General features: G+C 40.9%; 1 protein-coding gene across 1 annotated transcript in view; it reads right to left on the bottom strand.

Moving 5' to 3' along the window:
- Positions 1–11,421, bottom strand: part of LOC142401932 (gap junction delta-2 protein-like) — a 33,934-nt gene extending 22,513 nt beyond the window's left edge. The window contains exons 1-2 of the mRNA XM_075487383.1: positions 11,336–11,421; positions 9,640–9,696 (exon numbers count right to left, since the gene is read on the bottom strand). Coding sequence (XP_075343498.1) covers positions 9,640–9,696; positions 11,336–11,406 — 128 coding nt within the window. The 5' untranslated portion in view covers positions 11,407–11,421. The remainder of the gene's footprint in view (positions 1–9,639; positions 9,697–11,335) is intronic.
- Positions 11,422–15,635: the final 4,214 nt, after the last annotated feature.

A 15,635-nucleotide genomic window follows, 5' to 3' on the forward strand; every position in this document is an offset into this window, starting at 1 on the left:
ACTGGCGTCTGGCATTTTCATAAATTGCCAAGACCAACAGCAGCTTGAGGACAAGCCAAAATAAATGTCCAGAGGGACACAAAGAGAAGGAAGGAAAGATAGAAATGTAGTACTTCAATGCACGGGTAACCCTTCAAATTACTCTCCAGGCAGCAGATCGACCAGTAAGATTATGTGTGTAATCTAATGTTAGCTGCTCTTTGGCTGGTGCTTCAGCTGGACATCCAAGCTGGGTTTCTCCCAGAGGCTTTCACACACGCGCAGGCACACATAAATTCATTCATACAACAGCTGCTGCCCCCTGCCTCCAGAGAAAACAGTGGCCCAGGGCACATGGGCAGATGCATCAGAAAACACACACCGTTGCTTTCACACATGGATTGTGAGTAAATAATTATGTTCAAGCTTTCCTGTGTATCAGTAACAAACAAAATGAGGTGTATGTAGGGTCAAAGAAAGGCCTGAGAAGAACTGGATAAGCACAGTGTTATCTGTGGACAGAGGCTGGGTAAAAATACTCCTCCCGCCCATATGCTCTCAATAATAAGCACCACTGATTACTGATGGCAGCATGTAATGAATAAAGACCTTACCAGGCCTCGAAATTAGGCAGCTTAATTATCACAGTGCAGACATTTCTTTTCTAACGCCCCTCATTCCTGTTCCACTCTCAAACTGGTTAAATAGCTTAAAGCTTTGCCCACGTATCAGACAGAAAGCAATCCTGCCTGGGTGCCACCAGGAGTAAGTGTAATGAATACTTTATTATGAGCGAAACTTGTGTGACTTCAGCTGAGGTGGTTCAGTGTCCCCTGGTTTGACAAAATATGTCTAAGAAACCAGGCTGATTTGTAGTGATTTTAGATTAAACTCAGAAAGTCTCTTCATCCTGTAAGTTTCCTTTGTGCTCCAACACAGAGCCGACACACGCAGAGATGTAATTATGTCACTCGCTCATTCAACATCTCTGAGGGAAATGGCCTCCAGCTGTTTTTCAGGAATAACGGAGGAAATAGAGAAAGCCAGCTGACAGACTCAACAGGTATCTGTGCCAATTATAAGTTAAGGCTGGCTGAAATCAACAACATCTATGTTTAGAATATACTGTTCAATAGAATAAATAGCAGGGAAAAGACACAACCACTCAAGCATGGTGGAGTCTGTGATTGAATAAAATCCACACGCAGCTTTTCTAACATCTCACTGCACAGCCTGACCACGCATGATGAGACTGCAGAGCACACCAGATGCAGCTTTCCCACATCTCATTTGTCTTTATGTCTTCTAAAATGACCCTTTCATTTCAATTCACCATGCGGGGAAACACATTATGCACAAGTAAATATAAGATAACTTGAAAGTTAAACAACTTAAAATGCATCACATCAGCATTTCTCTTTGGGTCTCCACCGGCACATTTTGCTGAGTGCATCAAAATAGGATTTCAGAATATTCCATAAATTATATTGTGACTGATCAGAATTAGGAGTAATGGTGGGAAACTCAATCTCACAAGAGAAAGAAAACATAGGTATGTAACGAATTTGGAGACTTAGAGAGCATTTATCAGTTTCAAAGGGTAGGATTAGGCGTGCAACAACTTTGGAGCCCAGAAAGTGCTGCTTTTGTACAATTTTTGGCCTTTAATTGTGCAACTGTGACATTTTGTAATGTGGATCAACATGAAAGAGAATAAGAGTAAAATAATGAAAGCACAAAATTACCTTAAAGTCTGCGTGAATATTTTCTTTTTGCCACAAAATGCATATTATCTTTGGACTATAACTCACTGGCTCACATTTCATCATTAATGTATTGTCTGTAATTGGATTTAGGTTAGTACATGAAACTTTCTGGGTCAAGGCCGGTGATGTGGACCTCAGCCAGCACAAACAAGTTCCTCAGAAAGCAACATTTCAAGAAAACTAAACTCAAGTTTTCAGTACTTTTTTCAAGCATTTTGCTTGGTACATCTGCTTCCTGTCAGCTCTGCAGTACAGATCACTGGGGCATGTTTGCACATATGCTGCAGGACATATCAACTACACTGTTCTTTTAGAGGACAAACACTGAAGTGTTCAAAATTAGGTGTAATTCTTAAGCGTGTGGATCTGAATAAATCAAAATATTATTCAAATAAATAGATCATATTTTCCAGGTTTTCAGTGTACTCAAGCAGAAACACGTGAGATCGGTCCCTCACTCGGCTGACTTCGCTTTGCCCCATTTGGTCAGCATGTGCAGAAGAGCGATGGGAGTTTCAAGGATGAAGAAATAAATCTGACCTGAATGACATGAATGATAAAATGGCCATGATAGATTTTGCTCTGAAGGAAGCTTTGCAAAAAAAAAAAAAGATTTTCAATAATTAAGTATTAACAGTTAAAGATGTCAGGAATCAGATTAAATAAAAGTTTAGTTGCTTGAAACAAGTTGAAAAAGAAAGGATGTGGAGTCTAAAGAGTGGAATCCATGTAGGAGACGTTTCTTTCTGTAGTCCTGATGTGCAAGCCTAACACATGAAGTGCTTACAGCACATAAAGTGGTCTGTGGAAGCTGTGGTTATTTCCCATATTTATGTGAGACTCTCCTGGAAGATTGTATTTTGTACTTTATTGTGTCATTGTGGAGGATAAATAATAAATAAATGTTAATACGTGTCTGAAAGGTCACTTTATTATAACTCTTTTGAGCGTTCTCTAGTATGTGTGATTGTTTTTTATCTGTTTTATATATTTTAAACCCAGGCTTACGATAAAAACTTAACAAACTGCTGCCCACCTGTGTTTCTTTCAAGAACTATTAATTGTTTTTTGGCCAGCAGGTGGCAGGCTGTAAATCCAATATTGACATACTGTCAGTTTCTGGACTTCAAAGTGTTTCACTGCATATCGATGCATCCTGAAAACAGTAAAATTTATCTTGCTTTGAGGTGTTGGGGTTGTGTTACCCTCTCCTTTTACCTTTGTCTTTGGTTTCATCTGAGACCCTGTTTAATATCCAGTCTAATGAACTAATTACCTCAGATGTTCCCAAACACTTTACCTTGTCCTTTGTGGAAAACGTAATAAGTTCGGATGTGAAGGAGAATTCAAATTAACTTTATGACAAATGTTGTGTGAGCCTGATTGCTTTTTGACTATGGGTGAAACTACAATATTCAGAAGATAAACTCAAAAAGAGCACATTATATACTTTGCCTTGTGCGTTCTTATTGTGTTGTTTCATGGTAGCTATAGAAATAAATACATTTTACGTCAACCCTTTGAGACCCAGGTTAGGGGAAAAAAGGTGATATACTTGCAACTCAGTTGGGGTTTCTCACATTGATATTTCAAATTTTCTTCAAAATCTTGCATAAGTATAATCTCAGGTTTTCTCATCAAATGCACCAGCAGCACAGAAAAGTATGCGTCTTATTGACCACCAAACAAGCTCACATTTGGACGTTAGGGAGTTGGTGGTGCAGAAGATGCGGTATCGACTCCAGCGTGTTACCACTACTGTTGTTTTTTGACTTTCAATATCACTCACTGATTGTTTTCATCTATGCATGTAAATTGCTTTTTAAGAAAAGAGCACACAGTGCCATTAAAGCTACGTTTCCTCACAAAGCATCTGCATGTGACCCCTCACCCACTCACCTAAACAATGTGTTGAACATTTAAATGAGACATACTTCTAAAATGCATTGAAAAAGAAAAGAAACACAGAATTCATAGATTTTATGTGTAATTCACCTATTTCAATTCAATTAAATCCACCCATTGCCTTCTGCTTATCCGAGGCAATAAGTTCAGGAGAGAAATTCAGACATCCCTCTCCCCAGCAACACTCTCCAGCTGATCCCGGGAGATCCCAGAGCGTTCGCAGGCCAGAAGGGATGCATAAGCCCTCCAGCCAGTTCTGGGTCTGCCCCGGGGGCCTCCCCCCGGTTGGACGTGCCCAAAAAAGCTCCCCCATAGGTGATCCATTGTTTCTGAAGTCATACTTAATGCTTTGTGCTTTAATTGCAGGTTAAACTTTCAGCCTGCAATTGTGTCACACTAGTTCCTGGTTTATAAAGAAAATAGTTTAATGCAACAGTAAATAATGTTACCAATCTGTAGAAGAAGTAAGGTTTAAGAAATTAAAAGAACTAAAAGATCCCTTTTTATATGTTGGCTGATTAAATACATGAAAGTTTGTGTTTGTAGTGGAATCAATATATTAGGTTTAACTACTAGTTTTTACGTTTCATTGTGAGACTTTGTTGTTTAATTCAATTGCGGGTATAATTATGATTTTTTCTTCTTCTTCTTTTAGCGTAAATTTTAATTAGTAATTTATTCTGAAAATTAAAGCACATGAACCGGATAGTTTGTGTAATACAGAAACACTATAAATACGTAATAGCTCACTGTGTGTAAATCATTATCATAATTAATTTTGATATTATTAATTCGGCACATCCATTAGCTTTCCTTCAACATTTGAGTTTAATTTTGGATACATCATTAAAGAGAAGGCATTTGTCAGGACATGCTTTGTTTACCGAGTTATCTCTCCTGGTCTAAGAAACCTGCAGTGTGTGCGTCAGGTGTGAATGTGTGTGGATATTCAACTGTGTCAGCAACAATCAGAATAGGGAACACAAATCTCCTGCCTTTCCCCACCAATCACACTTTCATTCTCCATCCATATGTAGTGTTTTCCATGCCAATGAATTCTTTGTTCTCACGGAATTTGAAAGGATGGCCTGTTCTGTAGAAGGTATCATCCATCCATTTTCTATACTCCCCTCATCAGATTCAGGGTCACGGGGAGAAGGTATCATGATTTTCTTTAAGCTATTAGTGATGACATGATCCCATTAAATCCTGAAGCTGCAGTTCACTCAGTTGAATAAGATCATGTAAAAAAAAGAGCTCGGGTGGATTGTAAATAACAGTAATTTACAAATATTGATGCACTGTATTGCGCAATGTTTACTGCATTTACTGTACATACAGTAAGCACACATTAACTAATTCTGTCCTAACCTAATGATGAATTTTCACCACGTATGTCAAGTTATTGGAATACAGAACATTTCCCCTCCTCAGAGGGCAACATTACAGAGCCTGTACACACACACAGATACACCACTGATGGGTTGCTGAAATGAATAATAGCCTGTGTTGATTGAAAGCTGAGCTCAGCTTTTCTGGAAAAATCGCTCCGTCAAACAGAATAATCAATAGCATTCAACCTCAGCTATTGCTGCACAAATAAACCAATGACAACAGTGGATGTGCAGAGAAACGGTTTAATTTGAAACACAATCCCACTCCTCGCTGTCGGTTGATGGATTACTAATCCTGTCAATTGCTTAGATATGGCTGCTATTGCTCCGCTTGGCAACACAATATTCTCCGTCAGAAGAGGTTTCATTCAGGGAGAGTACCATGAATGATCCGTGAAATACGCATTTTCTGCCTTAATTGTAGAGAGGACGGTGCCCTAAATTTCAGCAGAGCATTCCTACCTCTCAAATTATTTTGGGAGAACTAGGGTGCCCTTCTTAATGTAGGGTACCTCCGTCCTGTGGATATCCTGACCTATTTAGGGAGAAGTGGAGAGAATATGTCCAAGAAAACCACAGGAGTGAACGGCTGCAGTTGCAGAGGCAGACTTCATCTGTATATTTCGTTTAGAGCCATTAAACTCGGATATTAAAATGTTTTCCCTTATCCAATCTTGCTCGACTGTCTGTTTAAGTGCAGATTTTTTTTTAAGCCTAAAAACCAGCAAGGTTCGTCCACTGTGTTAAAAGGCCTGTCAATGCTACATGCATTTTTAATGGCATAACATTTATTAAGATTTTATGATTTGTATGTTCAAGTTAGGAGTGATATATGATCAATAAAATAGGGGTTTGACCTTTAGAATAACACCAACATCTAACTTTTTAAAATGACTATAGTATGAATATATGATGAGCTCATTTGCCGAGAGTTTCTGCCTTTTATTGAAGATACGGCTTATTCGGCTGCTGTAAACCTTTCAGGCTGCGTCGGTAGAGATGCTCAAACGATGTGCCCTTTTACAGGGACATAACTTTCAGATAAACATAAAGATAAAAACAGCAAAAAATGGGTTGTATTTTAGCTAACCTCATTCATGCAGGGGATGCAGATTGAGTTTGTGTGAAGGCTGTTTCCTCAGCAGCTCCAGCAGAAGCGGCTCTGACACAGATTCTCAGCACCAAACCTCTGCAGAGAGAAAACTTTTCCACCTTCCTCTGTCTCTTATTTCCCCTCTCTGTGCCTTTCATGTTCTGTCTCTACAGCTCACAACATCTTCTTCAGATCCATTTGGAACCCTTCATCGTTTTATATATCCGTTGAACACTCTCGCCCTCTTTCATCTATTTTTTTCCACTCTGTTTGTCTTTGGCGCTGCCCTCACTACAGCATTGCAGTCTAGTGGAAGATGCATCAACACGCTTCCTTCCTTTCTTCCTTCCCTCCTATCTGCAAGATGTCATACCAAACAGCCTTGATCCTGTCATCGTAAGATGTACCTTTTCTTTTTGTTTTAGACATACTAATGTTCTCGGATGTTTGCAAAACATCTTAGCACCACACGAGACAAAGAAAGTGTTACATTCTGACTTAATATGTGAATAGTTTTTTGTTTTATTTCCTTTAAGTGGAATGTGTTCAAACACGTTCAGTAATAAAAGGTAGGGGATTATTTATATCATTTTACACAGTATGTAGAGCATACCTAATCAGCTAGAATCACTCGTTAAAATTATAGTAAACAAAAGCAGATGGTCATAAATGCTAGACAAATGCCATCCATATTTAGTTATCCTTTTGGCAGATCAGCAAAGTCTTACAAGGAATCATTTCTCCTGCTGGAATAAACCTTTAATTTGCATCACTTCATCTTGTGAGGATGTCCAAATGTTGGTATTTGTGCAGTAAATTTAGAAATGGAAAAAAATAGAGATGAATAGATCCTTTGTGTCATATTTTTGATTTTTAAAACTATTTGTACAACAACTGGGTGCAAAAAATATTCCCCCCGCCCCCCCCACCCCCCACCCCCGTCCCTCTGCATGGGGAATTCTATGCAATGGGCACTGAGGGATTTTGATGTGACTTTATATTGTAACACCAGATCCTACCACATATCATGTTTTTGTGCTAGTCGAACAAAGGTCAACATTTATGTGAATTTAAAGGAAAAACACATTTCCTGTTAAAAGTTAAATCATACTATATATACATATTTATAAATTGAGAAAACTTTGAGACATAAACGACAACAATCATTATCAAGGCTGTTGTTGCCTTCAGTTCATCAGCACGAATAAGTTCATTAATTTAAGGCAGTTCCACAAAATGTACAGCAGATTTACGAGCTAATGCCATATGAGTCCTCCTCATTGCAAGGCTTAATTGAAAAAGCCTGAATAAGCCTGTAACCTAGTATTTCATGTATATGCATAAAATATACTGAACATAATCCTAATTCTGTCATAATAAGCTACCAAAAACCTCAGTTATTTCCTCATCTGACAGACTTGTGTGAGAAGTTGAGGCACTTGCTCAGGATACTCAGCTATCCCTTTATTTACTACTCTAACTCCCAGGGTCATTGTGACTTAAGTGTTGACCACACTCAATTTGTTTTGAGCTATACACGAGGTTAATGCAGCCTTGACAATGATTTATTTCAATGTATAATCATGATTACAGTCATCTGTTATCCATGCAAACATCGTACATTGCCCAGTTAGAAGACAAGCACATGGAAATCAAAACATACAACATCAATCTCTGAATGAGTCATCATATGCAAGGCACCTGTTGTTAGTCAGAGGCACAGAAGCAACTCTCAATTGTCTGTCTCTTTCAAAGACCATAATTAAGATAACCTATGCCACTGCATGGAGATGGTCCATTTCTATTTTTAACACCCTTCTGTATTCCTAGGTTAATTACCTATCCCATGCCTGGGCATAGGTTAGCTTAAGACCTACAATTAAAAAACAGCTTAATTGTAGCTAAATAAGACAGTCTAGACATCTGACAGTGGGACTAGACCACTCAGTGAGATGACCGACATGCAACCATGTTCCAAAGTTTGATGCAGGGGAGATTTTTCAGCCATGGGGAGACATCATTGTCCTGTACTTTGGAACTGCATCCTTTGTGCTGCAAGCACACACATGCAAATTTGTTAAAAGTAACGACACACACAGGCTACACGTCCTACTTGTGATGCCATCGAGCAGTGGCTGCATGCTCCGGCCACACCCTGTGAAGTGACCAGACTTCACAACGCACCACAGTGCAACACTACATCACAGTTGGTTGTGTTCACAAGTGCAGTGGATGACACCTGACCACGCCCAACCAGACTATTGGGCGTGGTCAGGTGTGCAATAGACTCGAACCTTTCAACCCATAGAGGTCAGTGCAATAATTTGGACTCAATATTAAATTTAGTGTGGAGTTGCTCATTAACAATTTAGGAGGCACCTTCACAGCACAAAACTGTGCCAGTGGTGAACAATTCTCCAACTTGCTGGTACATCCATAAGTTTCATTGATTTCCTGACCATGCAGACACATGCTAAGGATTTGGAATCAAGTTGTCATCTTCAGTGGTTTTTATATAATTGCTAAGTTTGCTGATTTTCAATAACTAAAATTGCCTCTCTATAGGTAAAAAGCCCCGATCCAGACCATCACTTAATAATAAACTGTTACAGCTTAACCTAAACCTTCTGTACAAAAACTGCTCAACAATTCTCCAATACATTTTTGGGTATCCTGCAAACAAGCTAAGGGATCTACAACCAAAGACACTCACAAATACTGTCCAAAATGATTCCAAAGACACTGTTTTTTGACTCATACCCTATACAAACAGGGTGGAAGAAGGAAACCCCACTGAAAAGCATCTAATGTTACATCTAATGCTCTAGGGTCAACTGGAGAGCCGTGTAGGACAAACACAGTTTGAGGGAAGCCAAAACACATAGGGATCATTTACACAGTATCTCACTGTTTTCAGCACAGTAGCATAAAGCTGTGGATGTTGTACAAGCTATGCCCTATAGTGGGATGTTTTCTCGCTAGTTCATTATGAAAACTATCAAAAAGTAATGTCACTATTGAATGTGTAAATAGTTCATTAATCTACCAGACTCAAAAAAAATTATTATAAATTGATCCAGACAGGCAATGCTCATTTTGTTTAACACATTTTATGTATTCGTAAACCCTTTATAATGTTCAGACAGTGAAGTGCATGATCAACAAATTGCTCAAATTAAGCATATAACAAGAAACCATTACATCCTAAAGAGTATTCAGTACGACTATGAAAGAGGTAGCAGACAAATTGAGAGTTGCTTCTGTGCCTCTGAAAAACTGTAGGTGGCTTGAATCATCCAGAGATTAATTTTTTTACAGCAAAGTTTGTACCCTGTTCTCACAGGGTTTTACTGATTCAGCTGCCAGGACTGGATTTTAAAGCTGCATTAAGTAATTTTTGACCACTAGGGGGCGGAAAGACTCCGAAACAAGTTCACAACAGTTAGCATCTAGCTTATTAGGTTGTTATGGCTGACATGTTAGCAAACAGTTGCCTACTCACATATCCAGCAGAAACAGAGCAACACGGGAATCCCTTTGGTCTCCTTTTTCTGGCCACCTGTTGAATGTAATTCCAATATTCACTGGCGTTTTAGCCCTTGTTTGCTCTTGAAGCAAATGAGAAAGAGATCTGCCTCAACTTCCTTCACCAGTTCCTCCGGCTTGTTGTGATTTCACGCTGGGCAGTTATCGTACAGTTAGCTTGTCTTAGCCTCTGTTCCGGCAGAAGCTGCCCACTTTCATAAATCAGCCAATATTGTTTGGTTCTGTCACTCGGAGAACCAAAACAGTGAGTCGAAACTGGCTGAAAGCGGTGTAGAGCTTCAAAGTGGGATGTTGATTCTCAGTACTGGCAACAATATTCATAGGTGGGATGGAGTCATATGATTAAATGATACAAAATTATTGCTTAATGCACCTTTAAATCAAGTCAGTGTGTAGGTTTCCATTCCATCTGGAACTAGACCAGGTGATTTCACTGGTTAATGCTGGTTAACCGAGGAAGAACTGTCTGAAATGACTTGGTTTAGTGTTGGTTGGAAGGAAAATCTCCATCATAAATGGTTTTAGATCCCATGTCACCTCTTGGAAGGTATAACGTGACTCACATCATCTCTGTCGCTCTGACAATGCAACTACAATGTCACTGAGTATGGTTCTGTGCACACTGCACGGTGGCGTGAATGGTTGCATGAGACAGTTTTCCCTCCTTTAACCCACAATGAATACACGCTCTCAAAAAGAACATCTGGATTAGATTGAAGGTTATCAGACTACCTGTAATTTGGGATGATTAGCAGGGAAGAGCAACCACATATACTGTTTTCAAGGTTTGATTTTATTTTTCATGAAAGCAGTTTTCATATAACAAGTCTAGACATCCAGGTTTTTCAAACTAAAATGCTGACTTTTCAAATGAGCATCACATATGACATTTAGATTGTGTTTAGTAGGTTGAAAGTTAAATTTTTGTATCTCATTAATCACACAGAGATGATGTGAAGCACATATTTCACACAGATTTTATAGTATGTCTCCACAGCTAATCAAAGAGCTCATCTGTTCAACTCTCCTCCACAAACAATTCTCCCAGTCGATAGGAGAGATCTGGCACACATCTACTATGATGCAGGTTAGTGTCTGCCGATAAAAGCAAATTGAATTAACTTTTTTATTTTTGATTCTCTCGCATGGTCAGAGTCATTTATTTCTCCCTTTGAATCTATCTTCCACACCTGCTTGCTCACCATCCTTTCTTCTTCTGCACCTCTGCTCTCCTATCACTCCTGCTCCCCTTTCCTCCTTCTGTCCTATTGGTCTGTGGCCAAGCATAATATATCAATAGCAGGGCTATTAGGTAGTATTAACACATGAACTTCTGTGCATTAACCATAATGCCTAGTAAAGCCTGCTATTGGTGATGAGCAATTAGTTTATCCCTTAACTAGTGATGGGTGTCCTGGATAAGAGTGAGGAGAGCAGGGAGGAAAGAACAGGGAAACCAGGGAAGACTGTGGGGGATTGTAGAACAGAGGAGAGCACTGGGACAAGCCTTGAGGAGGAGGGGTCTCTGTAGGGATGCCATTTAAAGTGCTACACAAAACATGTACTGTACACAAAAACACACACCTCAGAACAAAACCACACACAAAACGAGATACTTAAACCTTCACACGGCAAATTGGTCAGTGTCTTACCTTCCGATCATGGTAGAGTGCTGCTGGACAGCTGCCTCCAGCAGCCTCTCCAAAATGGTCCATTCTCCCATGGTGATGGAAAGGTGGCAAAGCGGTCAGAAGAAATGGGACTTGGGGAGCCGACCCTTCTCCTGCCAGAGAACTCCTTCCTCTGCCTCGCAGGACCAGCCTGCACTGTTGTGGAACAACAGAGGGACACCAAACCCTCGTCCCACACCAGCTCCCTTTTGACCTCTACACGCTGAACTGGCAACCCATCAGTGCGTCTTTGTGAACGGGAGTGAGTGTCTTCTGCTGGGTCTGTCCCGTTGTGCTTCCCTCTCTGGTGAAGGAGAGGTCCTGAGTTGATTGCCTCCCCTCCTCTCTCCCTCAGTCTCTCCCCCTCCCCTGTGCAGTGATGCTTGTCCTCCCCCTGCCGCACCACTCTGCTCTGCGCTACAGCATATGCTGTAGCTCACTGTATGACAGCCATGATCGACCTCTCTTTTCCACTTGTGTCTTTCCGTCCCCTAGCTATCTTCTCCCCTTCCTCTTCTGTCTTCCTTCGTCCTCCACCCTACCCCCAGGGGCACTCCTTGTACTTCAACTGCACTCCCTGCCATCAGTGCTGCTCAGCGCTTGTCCTTGCATTGTGTATCTTTGCCTTTGCTGCACCCTTGCTGCTATAGCCTAAACACACACACACTCCACATACAGCTGATCCTCCTTGGGTCACCTCAGCGAACAGCACTATAAACACATGCACACACACACACTCGCGATGACAGCTCTGAATCCCACTCTCTACTTCCTACTGAGGACTGCAGATGCACACCAGCACACAGAGCTCTTGCATGCTGAATGTCATTTCATGACTGGAGGAATGGTCGCTTCTGCTGCTCTGAGCGCTACACAGACCCATAAAAACCTGCATACACACACACACTCAGAGCAGTGCGCGCAAACATGCTGCCACCCAGCCCCTCAGTAATAAATCAGCTGCCTTGCTGCATCCAGTGGGGCTGAACCAAAGCAGTTCGCTGCAGACCTGCTGTCCTGTGTCGTCCCCCCGGTTAATTTCAGCACAGTCCAATGCCCAGAGTGGAGCGGGGATGAAAAGCTGTCCTGTGTAACCTATTTCTTGGCACCATCATCTTGGATCCCCCATCTACCTCCCCTCCCGTTCTCCTTCCACCTTCCCTCACTTCCTTTTTCCTCTCTTTTGCTCACGTTTCTGTGCTGATCTCAGTCCTTCCAACTACCTCTGTCTCAGTGTTCGGTCCCCGTGTCTGCTGTGTGCTTTCCTCTCTGTCTCTGTGCCTCTTCTTCGCTCTGTTTCTGTCACACTCTGCAAGCATGCAACACCCCCCCTCCTCCTCTCATAGATCTGCTCCCTCTCATCCCTCTCCCTTCTTCTCTCCCTCCCTCCCTCCTTCCGTTCCTCCTCTGGTAAATGTGCTTGGATTGCTACCCTGATCGCTGCTTCACTTATGCTTGGAAGAATGCCTTCCTCACCATACTGCTGTTTGAATCTCCGCCTGATGTTGCACACAAAAAAGATCAAACTCTGCCTCCTGCCCTGTCTTCTCTGCAATCCTTTGTTTCAGTACAGTCTGTGTTTCCTATGCACTTCAAATGCTCTCTTCCTCTTTTTTCCTCAATCTCTGTCACACATCATCAAGCGCATGCTTCCAGGAGGAGGATTACAAGGGAATTGTGGCTCTGCAACACTGCACCCCCCATTTATCTCCTTCCCTTCTCCATCTTACTGTACTGGGGATGCACCTATTTTACCCTGACCTTTCTATATTTCCCTCCCTCATCCTATCTCTCTGTACCCCGCTCATCCTCCATTAAAGCCCTAACGCTCTCACCCTCTCAAGAGAAATGAGCACTGTACTGTACTTTGCTGTGACATTGAAAGCTGCATTCATTAGATTTATGTTAAGGTGGTGGGGAAATGTGATGGTCTCCCTCCATTACACCCACAGATACAGGCAGATGTATGGCCCTTAATTAACATACTCACATCCACCAGACAAAAACATGTGTATATCTTCATCTTTGAGCCAAGAAAGCAGTAGATATGTTGGAAAATAAAGGACAACAGAGTTTCTTCCAAGATGTGAGTCATGATAAGAATTAAAGTCTAGTTTTGCAGAAGTAAAGGGTGCAGTGGTAAGACATGAGACCAGCACACTAGAATGAAGCCATGGCTTGAGGTGACAACTTTAGACCATGTGGGTTGCATCTCCTGTTAGTTCTGCTTCTTTGATTCTGGATAAGGTGATTTTCTAGCTGACAGCTCATTTGCTGCAAAATCACATGCCCTTGAGATGCTCTGGAAAACCTGATACACCTTAAAAAAAACAAATAGGCAAAGAGCGATAAGGTGCACACATTTACCTCAAACATACATCACAACATTTATGGTGAGTGCAACACATGCAAAATCCCTCCTGCTGTACATATATGTGCAATACAGATAAAGAGCAAGACTAGCTGGGGGCGACAGTGAGCAAAAGAGATTTTGTTGGTTCAGCATCTTCTGCTGGGGGACTTGGGGGGGGTCTTTCCCCTACCAAGGACATATGGTGTAGGAGGGCTAAGGCAGAGAGGGGAGGCAGGCCAGTGGAGTGCATTGGCTGTAGAGCAAGGCTCGCAAACAGAGCAGCTGAAGCACTGGCATCATCCAGTTGGTGCTTTGGTAAGAGCTGGATGGCATGAATGAGAGAGGGGCGCAGGTGTGTGTCTTCTCCTCAGTGACCCAGAACAGCCAGCAGACCCACATATACTGTACTCAGAGACCATACTTACATTAGTTAGAACAGAAATGTAATTCATATGAGTAGAAATGTTCAGGTCCTAATACAGGGAAGAACTAGAGTGCACAATTATTACTAGAAACACCAATGGAAGGTTTGGCATGCATACAGTGTATGCTGTACAGTCTATTGGGACAAAATATTTAAATCATGAAATCCTTTTATAGTTTGAGGTTATGTTTCATCTCGTAAAAAATGCATATGTGAACATAGCCGATATTTGCCCTGGAACAATGTAAATATCTTGGAGGGACGATCAATGTGATGCTGCTAAGAGTTATATAAAAGTGAAATTATTCAAACAGCAGGAACACTTGACAAAATATGTAAATCAGAGATGATAATTAATGAAAAACAGTATGAATCCCACTTTGGTATTAAAATGAATGCAAGTAGAAAGGGCACAACCAAGCTTATTCATAAATGTGTCACAGTAGATTATTTCTGTTTTATTGAAGAAGCAGAAATAGTGAAACCAATATAGAAAACATGAGATGTGTCACACAAAATATTCTAATTATGGAACAGATGACGCCTTTGGCAAGGCAAGCTCTCATCCCCACGTTGACGACTCCCTTCATAAACTGAGGCAGATTTTATCAGCTGAAACTGGCACAAAATCAAATGATGATTGAATTGATATGCTGATATTTTCTCTTTCCAATTTATGCCTTTATGAAACAGTGCATAAATGTATGGAACTTTTTTGTTGTTATGTTCTGATACAATTAATTTAGAAATTTACTTAATTCAAATAAGTGTGATATGTTTTGGTCATGAGCTGTAATATATGTATTTTCATTCATACTGTGATATGACAAAAAAAAGGGTTTCTAAAGTCTTAAGTATCAGCACATAATAGAAAATAATCTGGTGTTACATTTTCATCCTTAACATGTAGTTACTATCACGACCATTAGAGGTCACATACGTATACGGTGTATATAATGTAATTATTGGCTGTATCTGCCTGCGTAAACAGCTGCCACTGGAGAATATTTAGGAGGTGGTGCCCCATAGGACCTGGATACCTTGCAGTCACAGATTAGAGTTAAATAGAGTTAAATGTGAGGTCATCTGATGAAAGTTCATCAGCGGATCTACAATAGAATGGCTTCAAAAGAAACCTATTGAGGTGTTGCAATGGCCCAGTTAAAGTCCATACCTCAGTACGATAAATGAAAGCATCAGCACTTACAGATACATTTTATAACAGCTTTATTCAGCACGGAAACAAGAACGAACCCTTCATCCCTCTGCTTTTCTCAGCGCTTCTGACCCACCAGAGGTGGTGTGATTCTGTTCAACATCAGACCACAGTCTCCCAGGTGATTGACAGTCACCTCTTCCTATTTCCCACCTCCGCCCAACCCCACGCACCCAACTAACGCAATACCCATAAATCTTAGACTACAAACCCCATGTCCAGCTGTAATAAAATGTCTGACAATATGTGACTTGTCATCCCTATTTCTGATTCTACTCAGCACCCATCA

Source organism: Odontesthes bonariensis, chromosome 16 (assembly GCF_027942865.1).
Source record: "Odontesthes bonariensis isolate fOdoBon6 chromosome 16, fOdoBon6.hap1, whole genome shotgun sequence".
NCBI lineage: Eukaryota > Metazoa > Chordata > Actinopteri > Atheriniformes > Atherinopsidae > Odontesthes > Odontesthes bonariensis.